Source organism: Musa acuminata, chromosome BXJ3-3 (genome assembly GCF_036884655.1).
Source record: "Musa acuminata AAA Group cultivar baxijiao chromosome BXJ3-3, Cavendish_Baxijiao_AAA, whole genome shotgun sequence".
NCBI lineage: Eukaryota > Viridiplantae > Streptophyta > Magnoliopsida > Zingiberales > Musaceae > Musa > Musa acuminata.
The window spans coordinates 10,781,936-10,808,978 of record NC_088351.1 but is presented as its reverse complement, the minus strand read 5'-3'; the positions used below and the strand labels follow the sequence as shown (position 1 = coordinate 10,808,978).

General features: G+C 38.2%; 4 protein-coding genes across 5 annotated transcripts; 1 reads left to right on the top strand and 3 right to left on the bottom strand.

The window, feature by feature from the left end:
* Positions 1-390: 390 nt before the first annotated feature.
* On the bottom strand, positions 391-5,568 carry LOC135633510 (ADP-ribosylation factor-like). The gene is made up of 6 exons (XM_065143042.1): positions 5,368-5,568; positions 4,225-4,315; positions 2,396-2,511; positions 1,647-1,706; positions 1,489-1,554; positions 391-817 (listed from the first exon to the last, which is right to left on the bottom strand). Exons 1-6 carry the CDS (start codon positions 5,422-5,424, stop codon positions 647-649), a joined length of 561 nt encoding a protein of 186 aa, XP_064999114.1. The 5' UTR covers positions 5,425-5,568; the 3' UTR covers positions 391-646.
* Positions 5,569-6,400: 832 nt separating this feature from the next.
* Positions 6,401-15,571, bottom strand: LOC103973402 (ERAD-associated E3 ubiquitin-protein ligase HRD1). Of its 2 annotated transcripts, XM_009387959.3 has the most exons (8): positions 15,401-15,571; positions 14,429-14,972; positions 12,686-12,862; positions 11,470-11,619; positions 11,170-11,378; positions 9,220-9,373; positions 7,148-7,394; positions 6,401-6,777 (listed from the first exon to the last, which is right to left on the bottom strand). In XM_009387959.3, the coding sequence occupies exons 2-8, from the start codon at positions 14,959-14,961 to the stop codon at positions 6,604-6,606; spliced, it is 1,644 nt and encodes a 547-aa protein (XP_009386234.2). In that variant the 5' UTR covers positions 14,962-14,972; positions 15,401-15,571; the 3' UTR covers positions 6,401-6,603. The 2 variants fall into 2 exon arrangements, with proteins under 2 accessions (XP_009386234.2, XP_018676955.2); XM_018821410.2 differs by lacking the exons at positions 14,429-14,972; positions 15,401-15,571 and adding an exon at positions 14,348-14,364.
* Positions 15,572-16,703: 1,132 nt separating this feature from the next.
* LOC135634280 (uncharacterized) lies at positions 16,704-18,877 on the top strand. Its single transcript, XM_065144641.1, has 3 exons — positions 16,704-17,245; positions 17,604-17,905; positions 18,152-18,877. Exons 1-3 carry the CDS (start codon positions 17,081-17,083, stop codon positions 18,579-18,581), a joined length of 897 nt encoding a protein of 298 aa, XP_065000713.1. The 5' UTR covers positions 16,704-17,080; the 3' UTR covers positions 18,582-18,877.
* A 195-nt stretch (positions 18,878-19,072) lies between these two features.
* LOC135634279 (pentatricopeptide repeat-containing protein At5g27270-like) lies at positions 19,073-26,950 on the bottom strand. Its single transcript, XM_065144640.1, has 8 exons — positions 26,327-26,950; positions 23,947-25,351; positions 23,431-23,742; positions 22,727-22,831; positions 22,567-22,654; positions 22,331-22,452; positions 22,078-22,142; positions 19,073-20,263 (listed from the first exon to the last, which is right to left on the bottom strand). The coding sequence occupies exons 1-8, from the start codon at positions 26,882-26,884 to the stop codon at positions 19,709-19,711; spliced, it is 3,210 nt and encodes a 1,069-aa protein (XP_065000712.1). The 5' UTR covers positions 26,885-26,950; the 3' UTR covers positions 19,073-19,708.
* Positions 26,951-27,043: the final 93 nt, after the last annotated feature.

The following is a 27,043-nucleotide window of genomic DNA, read 5'->3' as shown; positions in this document are numbered from 1 at the left end:
ATCACGTGCGAAACGATTCCAATGCGGACGAGGTTAACATGACATTAATTATAATTGGTAGGAATTAAAATGTCTATAGACGGCCATTATTATTATTATTATTATAAATTTGGTATAGCATATATTACCATCTAATTATTTGGATTCTCTGTACATGTTCTGTTGTATCACTAACCATCCAAAAATAAAACAAAAAACTCGGATTATTTAATGCAAATGTATAAAAACATATATAGTATATCGATGCCAGATTAAAATTTCCATACCTTTGCTCTAAGTGACCAAAACAATGTTGCCATAAAACATTTGTAATGTTCTAAGTGAGTAGTAAAGAGTCGATCACATCAATTTCTATGCCCAATAGAATCAATAATAATAACCACAACAGAGTTCTGATGAATCATGACAAGTTCTGATATCATGCGGCAGCATTTGTGTTAGATACAATCAAAAGACAACTTTCAACATCATACACAAGCCATTGTGAACTGACACTGAGAACAGCTTACTCACATCTCAGAATAAATCAGTCAAGATGCCATCCCCAACAAATCCAAAGGCATTGAGGAGAAGAAGAAAGGAAATATACACACAACTCTTCAGCTTCAGGTCATCTGAACGTTTGTAAACAGGAGGAGATGCCAGCTCAATGTCTTCCTGAGTCTTGCAACTCCTTCAGGGCTGTCACTAGCCAGTCGAGTCCCTCGTAGAGGCCATCGCCGGTGAGGGCACAGGTTCCCTGAACATGCCAAGTACGGTTCCTCAGATCGTAGAGACCCAACCCTTCAGATATCTCCATTGGAGTCATCACCCCTCTCTGAACAAGCAAGAAATAGTTCTTCAGATTGTGTAACTGATTGGAAACAAATAGAGTAATAGTAAACATGCATACATCAAGGTCTAATTTTAATCTTGTACATTTTTCCAAGTGAGGAGGATGTATACAGCTCCCTGGTTTATATTTCATTTATGAGGATGAGTAGTCCTAAGGGGAAAAAAGGATGGGACAATCAGAAATCAAGCTCCGCTTTAATCAACAGCGATAACCGAAAGCTATCAGTTTATGGCTTTGGCTATTTCATAAGAAATTTTTATATAGTTGAAATAAATATTGACTATGTTTCACCAAAGTCTCTTTTCTTTTATATATATATATATAATTTTTTATTTTTTATTTTTTTTGCAAAGGGTAAGTGGCGATGATGGGATTCAAATCTAAGAACTTGCGATATACTATTAAAGTCCTTACCAACCAAGCTATCTGATACCTTATTTATATATGATAAACAGATGGAGCTACCATCTTCCCCCGCCCCTCCCCCCCCCACCACCACCACCCAAAAAAAAAAGAAAATAAATCCAAGCTCATTTGTACAATAAAGCAAGTAATTATAAGCCCATATTTATAATAAAGAAAGTAATTTCAATTAAGGACGACACCACGTACTTGTAATAGCATTATGAGATAAATATAGGCTACTAACATACCAAATCCTGTTTATTAGCAAATACCAATATGATACTGTTGAGCATGAAAGGATCCCTGATGATAGCCTGAAAGAAGCATTATACAATTGAAATTACTGATAAGAATTTTCAGAAGAAGAAAAAGAGCTAAATTAAAATGACATCATTTAATTCTAAACCTGAAACTCTTCTTTGGCATTCCCAATTCTTTCTCTGTCTAAGGAATCAACAACATATATCTGAAAACAAGAGATCAATAAACAATATCAGAAATCGAAAGCTACAAAGGAATAAATGTGCAAGCTTTAGGACTAGAAAATACAGCCAGTGGACAGGCTTCCCACCAATATGGGATTTAAAAAGAGTCAACTTAGATCAAGTCTAATGATGCAGATCTGTACAGGAATGGAACTATGAATTAAAATGGTGGTGATGATTGCGAATTCCAAACCTTTCTTTTTTCTGTGAGAACATTGAGGGTTCTTAATTCATGAACTTACCATATGATGACAGGAAAACTTGTGAAAATAGACATTTTAAACTCTTCACTCTACCTCACTAGGAATTCATGTTACTTATCAATTAGTCAGCAGGAAGAAAAATGTGTAAGCTTATAAAGTAACATAGAGACACATGGCTTCAACTGCTTATCCAAATTTGTTGAATTGATGATCAGAAGTATATTTCAGCACTTTGTTGATCCCTGAAGGAAGGGATTCAGAGGCTAGAGAACAAGCAACTTGAGAACTGATTATAAAGGATGCATGTTAAGACTTCAGCCAGCTGGAATTCACCAGAAGAAAAGAATCATCCGAATTTTGACTCAAAATTAAAGGTTACTTGAAACTGAAAAAACCATGTCATTGAAGAGTAAAAGGTCACCAACATACCAAATATAAAGATCAAACATGTAGAAACAACAAGTTACCAGAGCATCAGTATTGCAAAAGTAATGCCTCCATAAGGGTCTCAATTTTTCTTGTCCACCGACGTCCCAGACTGTAAATACCACATTTTTATATTGGACTTTCTCTACATTGAAACCTAGAACAAAATATAAGGTAGAAGGGTTGTGATCAACATTGAGGTAAGAGGATCAAATAATCACAGTTGTCAAAATATGGGTTATATATAAGCAATTCGCGAACACAGAAATATCTATAACAGATCAACGATGAGGCAGAAAATACAATAAAGATCATAGTTTGTCAAAATATAGCTTCTAAATAAACTATTCATGAACCAAGGAAAACCATTTAAAGTACAAGCCATTTTCTGCATTAAAGGACCAACATATTAAAAAGAACCTACAAATAATTTAATAAAAACAGCAGAATCATGAATGCTATCTTCTCCCAGATCCATATCCACTTGGCATGTTAAACTTATCTACTCCTTGCAACCCTAACTTTTAAAAACATACCAAAATACAATCTCAGATTGCTACCAAAATTCAGTTAGAGATGTTTCGTAAAGTCTCTAAAATGTTCAAGCCAAAGTATGAAGCGAGGAATGGACCAAGTTACATGCTAAAGATCAATAATGTCAAGCAGAAATTACACAGAGAATTGTTCTAAGGTTTTAGAGTAGGGGAGGAATTTTCTTTTCCTCTCCTTTATTTGTTTCAAAAACATTCAATGATTTGCATCGAGCAAATGATTGATCACAATCCGTAGGCATCTCCTTCAAATTATTGTCAGGAACAATGGACCGAACATTACATTGACATTACAAACACTGAAAATGCAGGGCCCACTGACTGAGAAAAAAATTATGCTTAGAGAAGAAATTACTGATCCTACTGAAGGAGACTTCTTCCTCAAAAGCAAAAGAAAACGAGAAAATTTCAATGATGACGATTTGCAAACTCTGAAACCGATCGATAAAAAGTCAATGGTTCCACTATATGTTCAATGTCTCTCAGGAATGAAAGAAAGATTGTGATAATATCCAAATGCGGATGTGTTTGGACAGAGTTGGGTACAGATATTCCATTTGAATACTAGCCAAATGACCCAGATTTAGTTTCAGCTTTGATATGAATGCATTTTTGCTGTATAAGAGTATGCATCAGATATTTATTAAATTTTGGATCTGGATTTGTATATCCATGTGAAAATAGGTTATGTGTCCAATTTATATTCACATATTATATCAGTGAACTTACACAAAGAGAATGTTCCCGGTGAAGCAATATACACATACTTGTTGAAGCTTCACATGATTTTTCTCTTTGTGATAAACCACTATTACTTGCATACATTTATATACACATGCAGGTAATGGAACTTCTTTCAGCCATAACCACTTTCTTGACCTCCTATGCATGCTGGCTATATCTAATTGTCATCAACATCTACCTTAACCTATATCCACACTAGATCAGGATCTTATTTGTATCCTTCCAAAAGCAGATAGTATTCATATTCTTCCAACATATACTCAATATCAGTTATCTGGATGTTCCCAGTGAACATCTGATCCATAACCATTATAAGAAATATTAATGTTTTCAAAATTTAGCATCCACCATCTGCATCTGTATTGGTATCCACTGACTATGTGGATACTAATGCCCTACCCAGCATTGAATTCTTCTTCACTCCTAGTGTTTCTACATCCTCATCTGAACAAGTAAATGCAATAGAATTCTTTTTCAACCCCTTCTCAATCAAATTTTAACAAACTAAGATAGTTCCAGAGGGTTAGTTCTACAGAATACCTTTTCTATTTGGAAGTGAATTACAGGAGGCTTACCAATAGTTGGAACCGTTGACAAAACTTCCCCAATGTGCAACTTGTACAAGATAGTTGTCTTACCAGCTGCATCCAATCCAAGCATTGCAACCTACAATAGGTTAAGTACAAAAGATGTCATCGATGGATTGTTGCACTTATTCATCAAAATAAACAGAAGTTCTTATGAACATATTACCTACATAAGAAGAGAAAAAACTTCATCTAGTTCAGGAGTCCGGTGAAGGTTGTGATGTTTCAAATACACAGACATCATTGAACACAAAAACAAACTGTTGCTTTGAACTATTCTTGGAGGGCTATATTAAACCATTGCTTTTATACATGATTAGTACCACCCATGAATTCTAACAAATATAATAATAAATTCTTATCCCTTTTGATAACACCAAACATCCATGTCAATGTACAACAAACTTTTGAGTCTATGAACTGTCTAATATTTAGGTGCCAAAAAAATGGAAGACCTTCCTTAAAGCTTTCCTTCCAATCGAAGACGGTGGAGATTGTAAAAAAATCTTCTGTTTTTTTTTTTATAACAAACTCTTCTTTGATATACCCTAATTACAGAACCAACGTAGCAAACGATAGCTTCTGAGTATTTATTTAAACAAAACATTAGCTACTTGCTCCTTATTACAAAACTTCCACTACATTTTTCAGTCTTAGTACTGGATTCCAAAGTTTTTCTCGGTAATTTTAATTCAGAATTTTCCCACTCTAATCTCATAAGTCAAGATACTTTTATCACCAAAACATGTATATCCATACAATAATGAAAAGTTAAGACTTGAGTTGGCCCTTGATTGACCTCGCATCGATCTGAGTGCTCGCTTGATTCACGTCCCCATTGCCCTCATACGAGCAATCGTTCCATCATACATATACGTAATCATCCTAATGTATTCGAAGAAAATCCCTTTTCTAAGTATCATGATATATATGTTTAGAAACTTCAAATTTTGGTTTTTCGGATAAATCGAAATTTATATAGGAATATTTATAATGATTTCGAAGGGACCAACCAAAGGAGAAAAACATTGAAGAATATGCTAGGAAAGGTACAGGCACGTGATATGTTCATCTGTTCAGGAGCAAATCGAGTTGGAAAAGATGAGACGAAAGGAGGTAAAAGGGGAATACCCTCATTTCGACGGGGCCGAAGAATCTGTCGAAGAGCTTGCGGAAGGCTTGTCCCATGGCGCACGACCTGCCCTTTTCCTCTACTTCCTTCCTATTTACCCCTCTCTCTATCTCTCTCTCCGATGTTCCTGTATCTCAGAAAGGCTCGATCATCTCCCGAATGGTGAGAGAGCGAGAGGGGAAGAGAAGTTGGTGGTGTTGTTGGGGAAGTAGGCCGGCTTCGGTTTGACTGTGACGGAAGCAAAGACTAACGGAGGGAGGAGGTCTTGAAACAAAAGAATCGAAGTAAGTCACGGTGTTGGCAGTTGACCGGAGCCTGTCGCGGGAGGGCACATCGTCGCTGTCCTCACTGATCGGAATTTAGATGAGGGGGCTGGTACATGCGATCGCATGTGCCAACTGCCTGCGAATCCAACGGCTCATTTGGTGGGAGGACGACGGACACACGTCCGATGCGTTCGCATGTGCTTCCGACCTGAATTCCCAGTTTGGGTGGGAGGAAACTTAAAAATTTTAAATTCGAAAAATATGAACTAAAAAAAAAAAAGAATTGTAATTTGTGATGTCATCATAAGTGTAAGCATGCGTCTAAAGGTAACTAACCATCTAAACAAACTCATCGTCACTTACCCCTTGTAAATTAAATATATATATATATATACAATGTAATTTAAGAAAAAAAATTGTCGTAAAATTCTGTGACATATATCACTTAACATTTACCAAAATTATTATGAGGTCTGTCGCCGCAAATGGAAAGCAGAGTTAATCAACTGCGGTCTGCATCCTAATGGATTGAGTCCTATAACACTGCTTAACATCGGCTCACATACATTTACTCTGGGTAATGAAACCACTGAAGAGACACTCGAACATCGCCTGTGGCTTGCTACAGAAGTTACTACCGACGACACGAACAGCCACGAGTCTAGAAGGAATATTTGCTCCCAAAAACTATAGAAACAATAGAGATACAGTCATCAAATTTACGTTAACAAACACTTCATATGCAGTGATTAAATGGGCTTAACCGAGAGGAGCAACTATTAGCATTGGACATTATCAACAAATTTTGGTACAGAAAGCACCAAAACCAGCGAAGCTAGTCATGCACAACACAGTTCAGATGTACTTATCTATCATCTGGTAAATGCTGAGTATCGTACAATTAGTGAATGAACATTGTGAAATTTCACCCTCACCCCTTCTTGACCTACGAGTCTTGATAGATAGGTCTCAAACTTTTTCAGACTCCTCTTGATGAGCACCATCAGGTTTAGATGTGGCAGCATCAGATGTGATGACCGATTTTCCCTTGAGATCAGTGACGGCAGGAACTACATCTCCGGATGACGTCTCAGACTGGTATGCCGCCTGCTGCTCTAAAGCCTGCAACTGTGTCTGTAGAAACTGGCAAAATGTCCAACAAAGAGAAGGTTTTAAAACCATTATGAGCAATCATATAATTATCTAAGCGACAAAAAAAAAAAAACTACTGCAGGTTTTTGCATATTGTATTTCTGCAATAAAACCAACTAGTTAAGTTCATGGCATGATATAGTTCTGCACTATAATAGAAAATACTTCCAGCGGTGACACAAACCTAATGGTGTGGTTGCCACATCTTTTGATATAGGATTGTGTTGCATCAGCAAAAAAATGTTGAAGTGCAATACAGGATACATGCTATGACCTTTTTCTTTTCATGTTGGGAGTAAGCTCAAGTTGTAGAACATCAAAGTTGTTGGACTATGTAGCGAATCCCAGAATGTAAATATACCTGAATCTGGCTACGGATAACATCTTCATGTGCCTTCAATAGCGAAAGCTGCACATCTTGATTGCTGGAGGATGTCTGGCTGGAGGCAATGCTGGAATCAGAAGCCGGAAAAGGAATAGATCTAGGATGTGTGTTGAATTGCAGCGATGGCCCAGAAGCCGCTGCTTCTCCGGTAGGCTGTTTCATCACACCACTAAATGCCTCCAAATGAGGATTTTCCATGTGATTTGATGCATAACCTGAAGGCCTGAAAGCATATAATAAGTATAATCTCCTGAGCTATTCAACTGCCATGAAATGCTGAAATAAAAGACTTTCTGAATAGAATCCTTCAAAAGTTCACATATACGCCACTTTAAATGGTATAGGATCCTCCCCGATCTGCCATTTTCGTTTCAGTTCATTCCACCTATTCACTGGAGTGGTGCCACCCATATGGACAGATGGAACCTGCAATGGACCCATATTGAGGGAAAGAGGATCTTGACCCACTCAATATCGTGCATCTGAAACAAGGCAAGCTTTGTCCAGGAGCAAACAACCAGAGTAGACTATGCCTATGTAAGCCAGCACATTTTATTGTATGAACTTAAAATTGCATGGGAAGGAAGCCATGTTTTTGGTAGAACAAATACATAGGCCATCAAGTGTCAAATTGTTGAATTGATTATCCTCATAGCGCTAAAACCAACAGAGGTCTTAAATTCTTAGCTTCCATATTCTTAACCTATTATTTGCATTTTCTCCATTGTCATGTTTATTTTTTCTACATGCACATACCTTTCTTGACCAAAATTTTCTCACAAGTTGCTTAACAAATTACAAGGTGTGCTAATTTTCAACTGTGCATTCATGTATATTCAATTAATGAAAGAAACACTACAATTGTTGCATTACTAATAAACTTTTCCACAGAATATGTATCTCAAAGGATACAACAAGAATACAATATCTTAAACTAATGTAATAATGGATGGATGTAGTCAATTTAAAGCATAAAATCAAAGAATATTGAACCAACAGGCCCAGAGCTCATGTAAAACAAACCAAACTAACTGGCAAAACATATACATGCACCCATACCACAACCAAGAACATTCTTCTCTCCAGAAAAATATAATTTGATTAAACTGAATTTACATTAATGGCATGTTAATCAAGACAACTCATGCATTCTAATTAGTTATGGTTCTAGAATAATGGTGCTAAATTTGGATCTAGCTTGATGAAATTAATATTTGGTAGGCCCAAATTTCAGGCAATACTATCCATTTTAGGGGTCTCGCTTGACCACGGTTGTCTTCTCAAAATACTATGATTATGTTTATTAATTATGGTATTACTAGTTCCAAGCAATGTAGCAAAGTATTACTTTGTTAATATCAAGATTCGCAATACCGTACCGTACCGGTATTTCTCAGATGTGCTGAGTACTGTAGCACTGCTATAGTATTATAGTGTACTGCTACAGTGCTACAGTGCACCCGGATTGGTAACAGACGGTCCGCGTACCGGCAACCGGTCGCACCGGTACATACCGCCCGTACCGGGCGATACAGTTAGGTACTGCAGACCTTGATTAATATACTCAAATCAGTTTCACAATTATCACATAAAACATGTCACTAGTTTGTATAATCACGTAGAACAAAAACAGATGCATTACCCTAATTTCCTACAAACTTGTAAAATAACTTCTTGTGAGAACATTTCAATGTTAGCATTTATTGTAATTTAAACGCAAGCATCTAGGATTGATTAATAGAGGTACTACTACAGAAGATTCTGTCTAATATTGCATATATTCTGATTGAAGGCAAACACATGATTCCACTAGCTTTAAGCTGGTTCGTAGATGCATACCAGAAGGAACTTGCTAATTTCCTACAAACTAGTAAAATAACTTCTTGTGAGAACATTTCAATGTTAGCATTTATTGTAATTTAAACGCAAGCATCTAGGATTGCTTAATAGAGGTACTACTACAGAAGATTCTGTCTAATATTGCATATATTCTGATTGAAGGCAAACACATGATTCCACTGGCTTTAAGCTGGTTCGTAGATGCATACCAGAAGGAACTTGCTGGAAGATAACTAAATGATTTCTCATATAAGGAAGCAGCCATGGCAGCAGCTTGAAGCCTTGCCTGATGCCGGCTTAGATTAGCACCTCCTGCACCATCACTGGGACCTTGTGATGATGTGCCTTCTGTTGCTGATCCAGCTACAATGAGAATAAGATAACCACAGGTCAACTATGCACCACCAAAGCAATAGCTGCAAAAATCAGACCTGGTGAACTTAAAAATAAGTACTAGCAATGTAACTTTTTCCATGAGAATAATACAATCTAGGAGATGGTTCATATCTGTTAACAACAATAGAATAAGGAAGTTAGTAAAAGCACCATACTTGTCATACAACTAATGGTCGTGATTAGATAAAAAATACATGTCAACTCCAACTGTATCAGCTGCAAACTAAGAATTGAAATTGTCCTTTTAATCTAGTTTTATTTTTTGTAAGGGTGGATCTAGTTCTGTTTGAACTGAACTAATCCAGCAGTTTGGAGTCAATCGTGCACTGATTGGATGCTTAAATAGTCAAATAATTATCAGATAATGGACATTAATACCTACTATTTATCATTCATGGTGACTAAAATTCAACAGAACATACCATATATACCAGTCCTAACTGGACTGGTACTTCAGAAAAGATCCTTTTTCATATTCCATCATCAGAGTCCTAGCATGGTCCAAGTTCCATCTTATTAAGTATTATATTTAGTGAGGACTTTCCTGGAATTAGCAAATCAGTAGATATAAAAAATGTATATCTCCATTTTTTTTCTCTCCGTTTTCTGCTTTAGTATTCTCACTCTTCATATCTCACACTAAAGCATATTAATTCTTAAAAATTTAATTTATGCTTCCATATCCTCTGGAGTCATCAGTTGTAAATCCATTGGTATTAAAGCTTCAGTCCCAAAGCTTCTTTCACTGTTTCAACTTTGATTTGGGGTACCACAAGCAGATTTAAAGTAAAGTGAAATATAATGTCAACCTACACAAAGGAACCAGCTGAAGGGCATATTAAGTTTTTGAACCTAGATGGAAGCAAAATTGTCAGGAAGAATTGGCAAAACCATATAATAGACAATTGGATGCCCTTTTCAATTATCATTGCAGATGGGTGAGCAAGTTGCTAAAAATGGTTGGTCAAATAAAAAAAGGGGTGAAAATGCTTACCTACGACTCGGAAACAAAAAAAAAAGTTCACTTAATTGTTGCTGCCCACATTATGACTAATATCTCAACAATTATTGGTAGGAATCCAGTTTAAATTAGGTAACTCAGATGCATGCTCCCCTGAAAATAAAGAAATAGCCTAGCAGAACGACGAGGGGGAGGTGGAAAGGTGTGGGGGACTATTTTCACCGTCAAAAGTGACAAATATTTACAAAATTCACAAAGTCATCATTTTAACAGATTGGCTGATAATTCTTCAGAAAAGGTCCAGTGAACAGAGTAGTTGATTGTCTATAGAATATACAAAAGATACCAAGACCAATGGACTTTTAGATAGGAAACCAGATGTGAATATGGCTTGAACTTTGAACAGACAAACATAAAGTGATAACTACATACAGCATATTTAAAGCAGCCTTGCATCTGTAATATGGCATATTCCTTTGCCACGAGACATGACATAATCAAAGAAGCAATCCATCTGCAATTTGACTTACTCCTACAATGAGAGGCCAAATCTCTATAAAGTATGCAATTAGTCCACATGTGGTTTATGCCTACAATTATGCTTTGTCCACTTTTTCGGTCAAATCACAAGCAAAAGAAAAGAAAACATTGGTCCTTCAAGTTCTGAAAAAAAAAAGTATACAATGACTTTATTCCTTCTCAGAAGAATGTCTCCATTTTTATGGTTGCATGCAGCTCAATTTGTACATGGAAGTAAAAGAGTAACATGGATATCTGAGGCAAGCAAGCTCAGAAACATTACCAGGTTGATTAGATTCTGATGGAGTTCCATGATGCCTAGCTGATCCAACTTGCCCATTTTCAGGAGGGACAACCAAAGCTCGGCAAGTAGGGCAAGTATGTTGTCGCTCTAGCCATGACCTTAGACAATGCACATGGAAAAGATGTCCACATAGCAATTTCTTGGCTGTAACCATCTCCTCACGACATATAATGCATGTTGCATCAGTTCTGTATTAAGGTAATGGAAGGCACTAAATAAGAAAAAATAGTCAAAAAAGTTTTCTAAACAATTTAAGAATATGTGGAGTAAATTTCTTACGCATTAAGTTCTTCTTGTGTTGCATCAGGGAAACGCTCATTCATATTTGATGTAATTTTGCGATAACGAACATAATCAGCAACACGCATTCTGAAACTGCGAAATGTCTCATACAGCTCACGGATCAAGTGCAATGGAATACCATAACTCCTATTACCAACAAAAAAGTACAATTCAACCAACAAAAAACAACTGTATGACAGCATTTATGAAAAGCAAGTTAGAAGTACTTTCTAAAAAGCAACATAGATTTAGTAAAACTTGGTTACAATTGATATTAGTTATGGCACTCTAGGGAAAAGCAGAAGAGTAGTCATATGCACAAAATTCCTTTTAGTAACCAGGTTGTGTTTTGCATTGCTCCTAGAATGAGCAAGGATTTCATAACACATAAATGAAAGCAAGTTGAATATAGTAAACAAGCACAAATTTGTTGTAGCTGAAAGTATAGAATTGATTGCCTTCCAAAAGCAAACACAAATGAAAAGAAAAATGAAGAGATAGATAAAATTAATTAGTTCCTTAAGTTGTGTACAGTAAGTCAATTTACTGAACTTGTAAGATTGATCTCCTTCAGCCGCATCCAGAGTTCAAGCACTTGTTCTAAGATAATTTTTGGCAATCATAATGTTAACTTCCACATTCACAAATAGAAAAAGTTAGGATGCAACCACAATATTAGCATGCAGTTCATGGGTGCATGCCAATGAACCACGACTGAAATCATATACAGTTGATCACATGCTCAGACCATGCAAACCAGTGCCATCAAGCTACTTGCACAGTTCGTAGGTGCTTGTTAAAGTATTATTCCTATGATACAAAACCAAAAGATCAGCATGTTACACCACGCAATGACAAAGGCATATACAATGTACACTGGGGTTTGATGATGATCAGCATGTATATTGACAATGCTGATGAGGTTTTAAAGTATTTCATGTTAGTGTTCATAATGTAAACCTTGACCAATGTTTCTATGGGCAAGCAAGACAAATAAACAGTGTGAGGAAAAATGTTCAACACTGTTAACTACAAAAGCAAACAATAATATCACAAAAAAGTGAAAACAGATCAGATAAGTAATGGAGTCATTTATGTGCAGTGAGAAAGAAGAGACAAATTATTTACTGCTTTAGTCAACTTAGAGTTGGGAACTAAAAAATATGTTCTCCAGCACAGTCATACATGAAATTAAGTTTAAGAAAGTACTTACAGAAAGATGACTAGGAAGAAAAATATGTATAAAGACAGGTGAAGAAGGTCCCGTACAAGCTCGAGATAAAATGTATAAACAGCCTTTCTCTCCCATTGGCCTTCCATAAGCATGTCACTTACATAGAAAATATACTTCACAAATGTAGATACGGTTGTTGTCGCTAGGATTGTGTATCTGGAATACCATCACAATAATCATAGGTACATACGCCACAAACAAAATGCAAGATTTCAATTGAATTTAAAATTCAAACAACTGGCAGTTTGTTGGTCACCAACAGATAGAACTCTCTGTGGCAGCTACTAAAAGATGTTGCTAGAATATGGATGGATAAATGAGTCGGATACAAAGCCAATATCAGTCAAAGATTATACATCTCTAATAGGATAGAAACCCTATATATCAAAAGATGCATGAAATTAAGAGAAAAACATGCAGTTTACTAAAGCCTATTTGTCGAACAGTTTGAAATGTAGTTCACCGAGACTCAAATAATAGCAGGATTCTAACAAAATGTGAACTGTCTACTTAACAGTCGTCAAGCTTTGCCCTACTTTTTCAGTGGAAAACAACAAATTCACGCCAGATCCTTGAATTTAGGTAATAATTCAGTTGCATCTTAGTAAAAATTGAAACCATGAAAAACTATCACCATTCCAGAAGGTATTATTACTGTATGCTCTCGAACTGCTGGTGTTATTTCCATTATATGATAAAGCATTACAAGAAATTAAACCTCAGTTTGTCCTACTTCTCAACCCCTAAATTTCAAGGAAAACCTCTCCTTTCGCGGTATAGATCAAAATCATTATTAAATGTGATTAGCAAATCATTTGTTTTCTTTATTGATGAAAAATAAATAGTATGAGCAACCTGCTTTAGTGTAGTTAATTCCATCATTGAGAATCTCATCTGTTTCATAATGAACGTGATGAGGTTCCAAAGACTACAAACAAAAACAACGACCCTTCTAAGTTCTATCTCTATATATGTTCTACTTTGTTGATATTTCCCAACACTTCATCTTACTAGAAGGTGACCCCAACAACATTCCTCAGATCATCACAAGCTTTCTTGTCGGTGACAATGGGTCTTCTTTGGTATTCCTTTCTATCGTGTCACTTCTTGCACAAAATATGTGACATTGTCATCCCAAAGATGAAAGAAACGATATCGTAAGATATCACCCATCCCAAAGATGAAAGAAACCATATCATAAGATATCATTCTTCTCACCATATTCTTCCAGGTCATAATCTTCACCCACATTTAACAGAGTACAAAAAGACCATTTAAAATAATACTTTTATCAGGGATTTTCCATACTCAAGCTTCAAATCAACATAGATACTTAGGCTTGTTACCATACAAGATTTGTAAGTGCATAAGATATTATCATGGCTTAACAGTCAAAAATTTGTACATATGCCAACAGGTAATAAGAAAAGAATCCTCTTGTAAATTTTAGATCAAATGTGAAACAAAATTCAATTATTCGGCTTTAACGTAACATGCCACAACTCGGTCTAGGTTGTCATCGTGTTGGTTTATAATAAGCACTAAATATACAGCATAATTAAATTAAAGAAGCCGGCAAAGAAATGCAAACAAAGTATGTAAATCTTTTGCTGCAGACAATATCTGATTCGATTAACTTACTCAAATGAAAAGAAGAGTGCGAAATGTAAACAAAGTATGTAAAGCTTTTGCTGCAGACAATATCTGATTTGATTAACTTACTCAAATGAAAAGAAGAGTGCGACCGATGCTTGCCGAGTTTGAATCAGAGACCTCAAAGAATTGTACAGGAAAAGACAGTCAAGGATTAAGAGGAAAATCATGAACGAAACTATCCGCATATGGGACAGCGGAGAAACAGAGGGCGTTGTCTCAATATATTCGACTCTCTTCTGGGCCAACCAATGCAAGGCTTTGATCAAGAGAAGAGCTGTAACCATCGCTAGGAAAGTAACAGAAAAGTCTTGCCGGAATATGGTGATTGCAAATAGTATATCCATGACCTCCCTCCATGATTGTTCATTGAGCCTTTCGACTTCTGCTTCTCTGAGAGAACCAAGAAACAAACGCTTGACCAACTGCCACATTATGCACATGATGACCAGGCACATGTTCAAAAGAAGCACAAAGCATATCTTCGAGGTGGAGAGGTAGACCAGGGCAGGATAGAACTGCCCTCTGCTGCTAAATGCATAGTAGATCGCGCTAATGGTAGCCAAGAAACTAAATCCAGCATAAGTTTCGAGCCTCATCATTTTCCAAGAAGCTGCCACGACAATTACATGATAAGATAGTGTCTCTACGGAAGGACAAAAAGAAGATAACAACCAAATCCGAACACAAAAAAGTCTAAATAACGAACCGCAGAACCAGCAGTAGAAACATGGTCTTCGAGAAACAAAAGTTGCAATTTCTCCAAGAAAGAAAAAATTCTCATGCATATAAACTACGAGATGCGCAACTTATATCATCTGGGCCTTCGTTTGGACCAAATGAACGATGCCAAACCACATCAGATCCCTAATACCAACCCAAAATCAAATTCCTAAACAGAGTAATTATAAAAACCTCAATTTCAGTGACAAATCATCCGTCACTTGCGAATCAACCAAAAATCCCCAACTTGCGTTTTTCCCATCATCAGCATCCAGAAATACACAAATCGATCAAAAAATACAAGTAATAACAACTTACAGAGCGATTAAATATGCGGATCCGAACAACTGAATAGAACCAAGGGTATAAATTCAACGAAGAACACTAGACCATCGCTCGCAAAGAAGGCGAAGGCGAAGGCGAAGGCGAAGGATGGATAGGGCTGACGACCGATGGGAAACGCGATCGGTCGCTGCGATGCGAGCGACGCATAAAAACTTAGGGAGTATCCGCCCGAATTCTATTACGCGTGTCGCGACGAGTCATCTGTCGACGCGTGTCCAAGACGTGACCGGAGTACAGAACGGGACGGAATATTTTGAGTTATCTTTTCACCGGTATTTACCCTTATAAATTTTGATATTTACAAATACGCCCCTCTGGAGTGAGACTCTCTCCTCCCAATATCTATAAACCTTCGTAAAAACGAATATTTATAGTTATGTTATTACGAGTATTTACCTAATTGTGTGTTGGCTTTAACTCTATAGCTTAATTTGATTGGGGAATCAAACAGGAGGGAACCGATATAGTGGTATATCTTATGAACAACAACTCCCAACTATTTTTGGGTCAACATTCGTTATTCTAAACATGACAGCTTTGACCCATCGTTTGACCCCTACTATATAAGCACAATTTCTCTTTGTCTCGCAAGAACATCTCCGATTTTTGCAGGTTTAGATTTTAAATCGTTCAGTTTCGAGATTTTGATTCGAGCCAATTTGGTCGATTAGGTTAGGTTGTATAACCGGAGTTCATATCCTTAATATGATTTGACTTGCATCTTTCTTAAACACGTTGGATTTGGATATAAATCCTTTTTTTTTTAATGTTATTATTGAGTGGATAGAATTTGGGATGATATATATTTTTATTCTATGACGTATGCACATCTCGAAGCCGACACGTTGTCATGGGACCCAACAGCAGCCGATTTATTTATAGCGTCAACTTCGCCAGGGTAAGCCGTGGGTGCGTTTGCCTCGAGTCCCTTTTATCCGATGGTATTCAAAATCCCCTTCTTATTCGTGGCTCGCATAACCATCGTTTCTTTTTTCTAAAAAGGTCCTCCGACTTCTTTATATTTGATTTTAAATGAGGGGAACGAGATCGCAACGAATACAGCAGATGAAATGTCTGCGAATAGCCCTCGCCGGCCGTTGGATACATATATGCACGATAGTCAAAGCGTGAACCGTCGTTGCTTTAATATTCGTGAAACAATGATCGGGCGGTGGATGAAAAATTATGACCGCATATTGTTTATATGCGGCGGTAATCCTTCGAATAATAGTTTTATAGTTTTCGTTCCGTATAATTCAAATCTCGCGACGGGTTTTTCCGTTCCTCCGCCGAGTGCCGGAGGCCTCGCCTTCTGCCGCATCTCTCTCTCTCTCTCCCATACCCTTACTTTCCTGTGAATCATGGCTTGAATTTGATTCGTTTCTTTTCTCAATTCATAGTTGATTCGTTTCCTTTCGGGTAATTCTTCATCCGAGTTTTGAAGGGATTATTGAAGTTGACGCCTCTTTCGTTTTTTCTCCAAGAATTAGTTGGTGTCGATCCGGTTGGTGGTGGGTGAAAGGTCGAATCTTTGCAAGATGGGAGCCCTGGTATTATAGGTGGTGGTGGTGGTGGTGGTGGTCGAATTTGGTTTTTGCTCGAGTCGATGAGAATTATGGGCTGTTCATAGGCTTGTTCGGTGTTTGGATCGACATGGGGTTCGATTACTACGACATACTGAAGGTGAATCGAAGTGCCACCGATGAGGATCTCAAGAAGTCTTACCGGAGGCTGGCGATTCGATGGCACCCGGACAAGAACCCAAGTAACGAAGAGGAGGCCGAGGCCAAGTTCAAGCAAATCTCTGAAGCCTACGAGGCAAGTTGCATCGACATATCCCTTTCTCTGATTGCTTTTACTGAGTTTTCTTATGATTAGCCGCGGACTAATGCGGAGATTCCTTTTGGGATCAACATTTCGTTGTTTCGGTAGGCATGATTCCTTAGTTTGATCACAGGAAACGATTAGGTCTGTGGAAGAGACGACTCATTTTTCTGTCCAAAGTCAGAATCCTGACGGCTGACTCTGAAATTTTGGGAAAGCTGACCTTTTTCCCTGTCTGAGAGAGAGGAGTAACTCTGTATATTGTTTACGATGCCTCATGAAGATGATTCCATCAACAAGAAATAGAGATCAAGCTGGGAATGTTCTTACCTTTCAAGACTGTTTGGTTCAGGTACTAAGTGATCCTCAAAGACGGGCAATATACGATCAACACGGAGAAGAGGAGGAGCCGAAGGGCGTGCCTCGAGATGCCGAGGACATATTTACCGAAATCTTTGGAAGCAGTAATCCTTTTGGTTTCGAGTCCATGAACCGTGCAAAGTCTACGAGGTTTCAAGCAGATGGTAGTGGCTCTGCTGCCCGGCCATGGAAAGCACCTGCCGTGGAGAGAAAGCTGGCGTGCAGCCTCGAGGAGCTCTACCATGGCACAGAGAAGAAGATGAACATCTCTAGAAACGTCATGCAACCTAACGGGTATAAGCTTCTTCCAAATGGAATAAACTACCTAGCTAGCTAGCTAGCATTGGAATCGAACCTTATTCTTCGCTGCCAATTCCAGTCTTCATATATGTCGTCGTCTGCTATGATATGAATAGTAGTAGGATCTATTGTCTCTCTGTTTGAGTTGTTCGTTTGGCTGCAGATCTAGAAATAACTTGTGCAAGTTCATAACATTACATGCAAGTTTACTGACTCCTTCTTCCTGTCGGCACAACGCAGACGTACGGTCCCAGAGAACGAGGTGTTGACGGTCGAAGTGAAACCAGGGTGGAAAAGGGGAACCAAGATAACGTTTCCAAACAAGGGGAACGACAGACTCGCTGCAGATATAGTCATTGTGATCGACGAGAAGCCTCATGATGTTTACAAGTGGGATGGCAATGACCTCGTCGTCCACCACAAGATCTCGCTGGTGGATGCACTAACAGGGACCAGGATCAACCTCAAGACCCTCGACGGGCGCGACTTGGTGATCGAGATGACTGACGTGGTGAAGCCTAGCTATGAGCTGGTGATCCAAAGCGAAGGGATGCCGGTCGCAAGAGAGCCCCGGAAGAAGGGGAATCTGGTGATCAAGTTTGATGTCAAGTTCCCTTCGAGATTGGCACCGGAGCAGCGTGCAGCCATCAGACGCATTCTCGGAGGATGATTGCCGTGCGAAAGTAGGTTTGTGTTTGTGTTCTTCTGTGGCGACACTAATATTTCTCTCGTTTCTAGTGCTCATAGTGTCCCTCCCTATCATTCACATTATGTTTTGTTGAAAAGATGTTGCGCCTCTGGAATGTTTTCTGATGTAACAAACAGTGGTTGTAAACTCAAATGCTGTAATTCTTACATGAAGTGAGATGGAATTCCAAGGGGTTGATCTCAAACTTGAGCAGATTAATGGCTTCGCTTTCATTTATCACATCATATTATAGAAGCTTAAGTATTCACAAACAAGAAACAACATTATAGAAGCTCAAGTATTCACAAACAAGAAACAACCAACTTGCCTGGACCAGGGTGATGAGCCACCGAGGAAAGGTGATCACTCCCACAACCGTGCATGGTCGATGCGATCGTCATGACTCGGCATTCTGCAAACATGCAGATCCTAGTAAATCCTCGAAAAGAAAATTAGAAGAAAAACATCCTCCATCTGCACAAAAATTGTCTCGTTGGAGTCTGTTTACAAGTGCCCTGATAGACAGTTGCATTGCAAATCTATGCCAGTTAATGGTACATCCGAAAAGTTAAAGATCAACATGATACTGAATGTCATGGTATTTCTTCGAACCTACCTGCGTTTCAACTTGATTTTCCAAGCATACAAGTCAAAAAATTCTTTCAAAACATTTCCATTTGTTGTTCTTGTTAATATATTTCTTTCACCAAACATCTGCTCTCACCAAATGTGGTTGGAGTTGATTTGCATCAGCGGGAGGAATTCTGAAGTTAGCATAGTGCTTGCGGTTAGACATCCTCAACAAAACAGACGAGCACTGCTCTGGAAACACTTCTTTATGGGGTGACCTGGCCAGAAGGATCTCTTGTATCCTGTCAATAGCAATCCACAAATGCGGAATCCAATAAATGATGTCACTGTGTACAATCTTAGATATCATATTAACCCATCACTCCATCTTGATGTGATCTTTTTCACCACAAATTCACCATGACAACATTTCATGGACACTGCTGTCACCGCTGACTGTATTATTTCTCTTTGGCAGCTTCGAGAGAGGTTTAATCCCCACCTCTTGATCAGCCTCCATAGCATCATCAGGTAATGCATTAAGCTCGAACCTTTGACCCCACTCTCAGGTTTCTCAGAAACAAGAGTCCATTCAGATTTATTGCATCTAGAATGTCCCCAGCCTCAGATTCTTTGCCAGCAAACTCATAAAGATGGGCAGCAGCACTTAATATAAACCCATCAGGCTTTAGGAACTTATTAATGGTTTCAAAGAACGAAAGACCTTTCTCGACAAGCCCATAGTCCATGTATGCTCGCATCATAGTTCTACAGCATGCTAAATCAGGATCCAAGCCTGTTTCTCTCATTTCTCTAATGACTCTTTCTGCCTCAAAAATGAATCCTTCCTTGGTGAAGGCAAAGATTAAATGGTTGAAATGAGCAGATGAGGGAGCGATTCCGTCACCTATCATTCTGTGAATAGTTTTCTCTGCCTCTGAATATTTCTTGCTTTCTGTAAAAGCTCTAACTAGTGCAAGATATGTATGGGAATCTGGAAAATGTCCGATTCTTTGCATGTCTTGGAAAAGATCCTCTGCTTCACGATGAAGTCCGGACGTGGCATAAACATTAATCATCGTGTTGTAACTGATCTGCAAGTACATAAATGACAACAACAAACACTGTATCAAACAAAACAGAAAAATGTTTAAGCATTGGTTATAAATGTGGAGATGCATTCTTGCTTCTTAGTAAGAAAGATAATTTTCTGTGCCAAAAAGGAAAATATCAATTTCTCGACAATACATGATCAATAAACCAAAGTCAACCCTAACAATCAAATTGTGGAATTTTCAAGAGATGCCATAAACCCAGAAAAGTGACACATTCATATACATGTCATGCAGCTTTTATCACACTAATATGAGTGCACAAAAACATACATCGATATCTAAAGCCAATAATCAATGTTATCAGAGTACGTCAAGTTAATTGGATATGCGTGCACTCTTTCCTTTAAGCACAAACCTGGGAAAAAAGAAAGCTAGCCTGCTTGACATGTGTTACCATGTCAACTTCTAGCAACAAGGTATGCTGTCACGGTCCAATCCAATGGGATAACTAACCTATAAACTTGATAGACTTGAACCAATAGCTCAAAATACTTATTCTCATCTTAATGTTAGCAAACAAGCTCAATTTTCCTCCCATATCTGATGTGGGCCTACAATAAACTGTCACAATCTCCCCCAACCTTAAGGATTAACATCCTCATCAAAGCCCATTTCATGCTCATAGCTTAGAATCAAAACCTCATACATGCCCAATACTAGATATGCTCTAATACCATATATCACAATCTGACCCAATGAAAGAACTGACTAATTAATGAGCCAAACAATTAAAGCTAAGCCAATGAAAGTAGACATATCTTAGGTCTATAAACCAATTCTTAATTCCCATCCCACATCTAATGTAATACTAACCTAGGGGTGTTAGCATGTGCAACTTTGTTCTATACTAGTAAGTACAGCAAACGAAAGGTAGAAGTTTATAAAATATGCAAATATGTCCCTATATGAAAAAATCTACAACATCACAACAATGAAATGGCCAACAAATGTACAAGTGACAAACCAATTGACTTAGACATATGAATATCATTGAACTATTGGACTGGTATGCCATGTCAGTATTGATTTAATAAAGCATGTAAAGCCAGGACTAGTAAATACTTAAAACAGTTGGTACAATTTGGTATCTGATTCCATGGGACTAGCATCTTTTTACAAGTTGCAGACTGCTTTTGTCTTGAATCATCTTCACTGAGTATTGATTCAGTGTAGTATGTAAACCATACACCAGCACTTAATTAGACTAGTGAATATTGCTTAAAACAGTTGGTACAATTTAGTATCTGACTCCTAGGCACAAGCATCATTTTACAAATTGCACACTTCTTTTGTCTCGATTCATCTCCAGTGAGTCGCCAAAATAAGCTAATAGCACCACGAACACTTTTGAGAGAACTTAATTTAGGCAGTTCAGAATGACAATGTCAGGAAAACCAGCCCCGATATTCTGTCCTAGTTTTGTAACTGAACCAAAAGCTTTTCTATTATATTAATATAAATAATCTTAATGCATCTGTACCAAGTGAACCTCATAAACCAGCAATGTCAAGAAGTAGCAACTAACAAGCATAGAAAATACTAAACATTCATTAGCAGAAAATGTGTCCATCACATCAACAGACAAGCAATATTAATTTGTATTAAGCTGCAAATCAATTTTCCATAAAATATCTTAAGAATTTAAGGATAATTTTATGCATTTGCTCATTGGTCAAATAACCCGTAACAATAATATCTGAAAACCATGCATGCCAAACTCAAAATCAAGATCTCAAGAAAGATAAGATTAGCTGTCAAAACATACTACAGTATTTGTTAGCTTAAATGCATACCCTTCCAGGTAGTATTCCAACTTCCATCATTTTACTAAAGAGTCGAGACGCCTTTTCAGTCCTACCTGCAGGGCCAATAGCATGTACCAGTTAGCTGATTTCTAGGCAAAACTACATCTCGGGCTCGATTTTTCATGCTGTGGTTGGACAACCTAAACAGTAAGATGAACCTATGATGCATTAAGTGGTCGAAAATATCAAATGAAAATGATATGCAGTAACGGTTGTTATGACTAAAGGATGAATGTCATACCAGCTTTTCCATAGTAACTAATCATGTTGGTATATGCCTTTTCATCTATTGACAAACCCAAACCTTGTGCAGTATTGAACATCTCAATAGCTTTCTCCAACTTCCCCCGTTGACCATGTACACTGCATTATTTGATATGAAAAAAGCATCATTTACATAAAAAATAAGCAGATATTGACAGATAGTGAGACAATTATCCCAAGCAAAATTCCACCTCTTTTGAACATGGACTCTACCTTATCATAGTGTTGTATGTCTGAAGGGATGGAGGAACACCAGATGAAATCATATGATCATATATGCTGACAGCAGAGTGTAATTTACCTGCATTTATCTTGTTAGATTTTCAGTTAGTTCCACTCAAATAATGGGCATTTTTGGAGGATAATTCCTAACCTGCTTCTAGCATTGACTTGATATAAGTGTTGTAGGCTACAGTATCGAGCTCCATATTAGAATTAAAACTGTCATAAATTATTCTTTCTGCTTCCATATATTTTCCTGAAAAAAAATAGAGAAGGTAAATGATGATTTATTTGTGGCTAAAAATATAACAAGTTATTTGTGGAAGCCTAAAATGTATAAACAAAGGAACTACCCATTAGTAGGAAAGTACTGTAAAAATTGAACAATTGAACTAATTCTTCACAATTATGCATGATAAAACCAAATCCATACTTGTCCAACCACTTACTGCTATGAAAAGTAAACAACGATCCAATTATACTTCTGATTCTCTGTGTTCCTCAGGCACTTACAACAACCACCAGCCTCCCAAGGAGAAAATTGTTCTTATATTCTCAACAAGAATAATTGCATGAAGATAAGACCCCAGTTAGTGGTAAATTTCGATTTTTGATTTTGGTATATTAATGTACTTATCCATATTTACCTACTAAGCATGTAAATGTCATATGAATACTAAATTTATTAACTTTAATTTGTTTAAATCCAATAAAGTACTAAAGAGATATTAGCTGTATCCATATTCTTCCTAATGGTTTACGATATGCAGTGTATCCTAGTGACTTTGTTACTTGTGCTAGTAGTATTGGCTTAAAATAGGATATGTATATGCAGAGAGAACATCAAATACACACCATTCTTAGTTAAAGTATTGACAAGTATGCTGATGGTAACAGCATCCTGAGTGTATGCTCGATTAATCATTTCTTTATACAGCCGAATTGCTTCATCAACATCTCCACATTTGCAACAAACACCTATCATTGAGTTGTAAGCAGCCTCTGTAGGTTTTGAAGAGTGTGATACGGAGGCAAATACTTCTTGGGCTTGTTTTAATTGGTGGCAACGACCGTAGAGAGTAATCATAGAAGCAACAACTGAATCTTCAGGTATAAATCCTAGATCCAAAATCTGCCTATACAAGGTTTCAACTTCAACTATACTCCCTGCAGCACAGAGAACAACCATTAATATCTGCTAAATAATGAGGGCATTTTTTAAACTGTGACATTGTTGATAAATAAGCAAAAAAGAATTATCTATGCTTAAAATTTCCAGGATGTATATTGAGTAGGGACTAAAGAGTCATATGAAATCTGTTAAGTGCGGATAAGGAGAATAATATAATATCAGCTATACAAGTGGCTTGCCTTCCCTAGCATATTTGCTAATCAGCTGGCTTGCTGTAGATAAACCACCATTTGTCTGACACAAGGATTTCAGAATTTCTTTGGCCTTTTCAGTGTCACCATTTTCCAGATACAAGCAAAGCATTACACTGAAGGCTGTAGCATCTGGTTGCTCCAAGTTCTTCAACAGATTCTCTGCTTTCTGAAGCCCTCCAGCTGCACCATACATCGCCATTAATGATGTCTTTGTGAATTTATCTATGGCCAAGCCAACATTTTCCATCTCCTCCATCAAAATTTCAGCATCATCTATCATCCCCTTTTTGCAATACACTTCCAAAACGGTCTTATATAGGCCTTCATCAAGCTTAATTTCATCGTGCCTTACCTGTGAAATTAATACTTTGGCCTTTTCGAAGAGTCCCAATTTTGCATAAAGTCTAAGCAAGTCATTACAGCAGCCTGCATCAGGAAGCCCCGTTTTGGATAGCATCTGGAATGTTAGTTCAGCAGAAGACACATCTTCCTTGGCAACATAACAGCGAAGCAAAACATTATATGCAAAATTTGACAGCTCCACATTTCTTGATCTCATAAGTTCAATAATTCCTACAGCTTCCTCATAATTTCCTACATTAAGATGGACATTAGCCATAGCCACATATGTCTTCTCATCATTAAGAAGACCTATTTTTTCAATTTCTTCAAACATTTTCAGTGCATCCTCATATAGTCCAAGTTTTCCATATATCCTTATGAGAATTCCATATATAACCTCATCAGGGACAATTTTGTTTCTTTCCATCTCTGTAAAGAGTGCCAAAGCTTTGGAGTAATTGGCATTCTTGCAGTGCAACGTCAAAAGTGAAGCTAAAGTGTAGTTACTTGGAATGATCGCCAAAGCTTTCATCTCTTCATAAAGTTGCAATGCATCATCTCCCTTATCATGTTTAACACCTAAAGTAATAAGCAAGCTGTATGTAGCCTCCTCAGGAGTGAAGCCAGATTTTTTCATTTTTCTAAATGCATCAAAAGCATCATCAACCAGGTCTTCCTTGGCATATGAACTAATAATGATTGTATAAGTAAATCGATTAGGCTCTACTGCATCATCCAACATCTGTTTCCAGAGCTGAATAACCTTTTCATGCAGCTTCTGCTTTTGCAAGGATGAAATCATGAAATTAAAAACTGCAACAGAGGGTAAAATATCCCTTCTACGCACAGCAGAATAAAACAGCATCATGTCTTTATGCCGTCCCCACCTAGCATATGCACAAAGCATAGTTCCACAAGCAACTTCATCTGGTTCACAACCTGCTTCAAGCATCTCCAAGAAAATTTGTTCAGCAAGTTTGATCTTTCCAACTTGGCCATATATTCTTAGAACAATAGTGTAGACAATAACACTAGGTCTGTAGCACAGCTGCAATGTGCAACAACAGTAATAATGATCATTGTTCAAAAACATCTGTGAGCACAATACATCCCAGTTGATGTAACAAACTGTTTACTAAAAGTGCACCTTTTATATAATGGGACCGTACAAAAGCATCTTAGTGAACTATTGCAGCACATGCGAGGTTCGTGTTATTAACCAAACCATGAAGTAAAACTCTACACCTAAAACCAAAAAATAAACAAGTTTGTGTGATAAAGGCAAGATCTTAAAACCACATGTTGGTTTTCTTTGTCAGAATTCTGTAATTGTCAATAAGATAACAGATTCATGGATCAATTTAGTAGTCTGAACACAAAGAACTGGTGAAGTTGTCCAACTTAGAACTTAAGAAATCAAGATACCAGGATTAAGGCCTTTCTGACAAGCAGTATATCTCTTCGATAATAGACTGACTTGTTCTATGGTCTCCCAATTTGTGAAAAAAGAGATTCAAAAATATACAAAATAATCACCATGAGTTAATTACACACCTAGAGAGAGCCATCAAGTACAATAAAACCAAGGGAAACAAACTAATTACATCTATCTGCCTAATAAAATGACAATAGGGTGGACAAAAAATTGGAACAAATCACTAGTAATTTAACACCTCTGTGAATTAACCTGCAACAGTCTAATTGACAAAACACTTATGTATATGTTTGACTCGTTTGCTATTTCTCAGAGTTCAAACGGAATCAACCTACCTATCCATTTCCGCCAACCCCCATGACCATCTTACTGAAGGGTTCCCCAGAAACAAGCCTTTTCTTTTCTTTAAGATGCAATGATTCAAACTAGATGACTCAAAATCGGTGTAGAACGAAGCATGCAACGCAGACAGAAATTGATTACTGGAAAAAAAGAACATACATGATTCCAACATGCAATACGACGACACATACGACCAAACATGGAGAAGGCAGACAACAGGATGAAAAGGAAGTCATTTCGACCCACCTGCAGCTTCATCCAGGCAAAGAAGTCTCTGACCTGCCGCCACCCGCGCTGCTCCTTTAGCACAACACACATCTCCCGGAAGCTCAGTTTCGTCACGAACGACGCCATAACCTCCCTCATGTCATACGACCCCTCCGGCCTCCCACCCAGCGCCCGGACCTTCCGAATCGCCGCTACCACGTGTTTCCCGTACAGGTGCCCGTCCCTGTCGTCCTCGATCAACTGCGCCATCTGCTCCGGTGTGCGGCGGATCCACCGGGGGGTCTGGGCGCCGCTCCCCTGGTTGCGGCGGAGGCGGCTGAGGTACTGGGCCTTGGCGTGGATGATGCGGCGGGCGTCGTCGTCGGAAAGGGGCTTTCGTGGGTTCCGGCGGTAGGGTCGGGGCCGGGGCCTGCCAGAGTTTCCGTCGCTGAGGCTCCACGGGTCAGAGGCATTGGAGGAGCGGACGGGAGGATTGGAATTGAGAAGCTTGGAGCGGGGCCTGGGCGGCGGCAGACCGAACGGGTTTTGTGGAGGAGAAGTGAAAGGGGACAGGAAAGGGCTCCTGAGGCAATCCATCGCCTATGGTTAGGCTGTCCGCGCGCGCGCACGCGAGAGAGAGAGAGAGAGAGAGAGAGAGAGAGAGAGGCCGTCGGGAAGAGGACGAGGAGGTCGGTAAAATATCGCGGCGAAGGGGATCGGGGGTTTTGTGCACGTGCTGATCACGTGACAATAGTG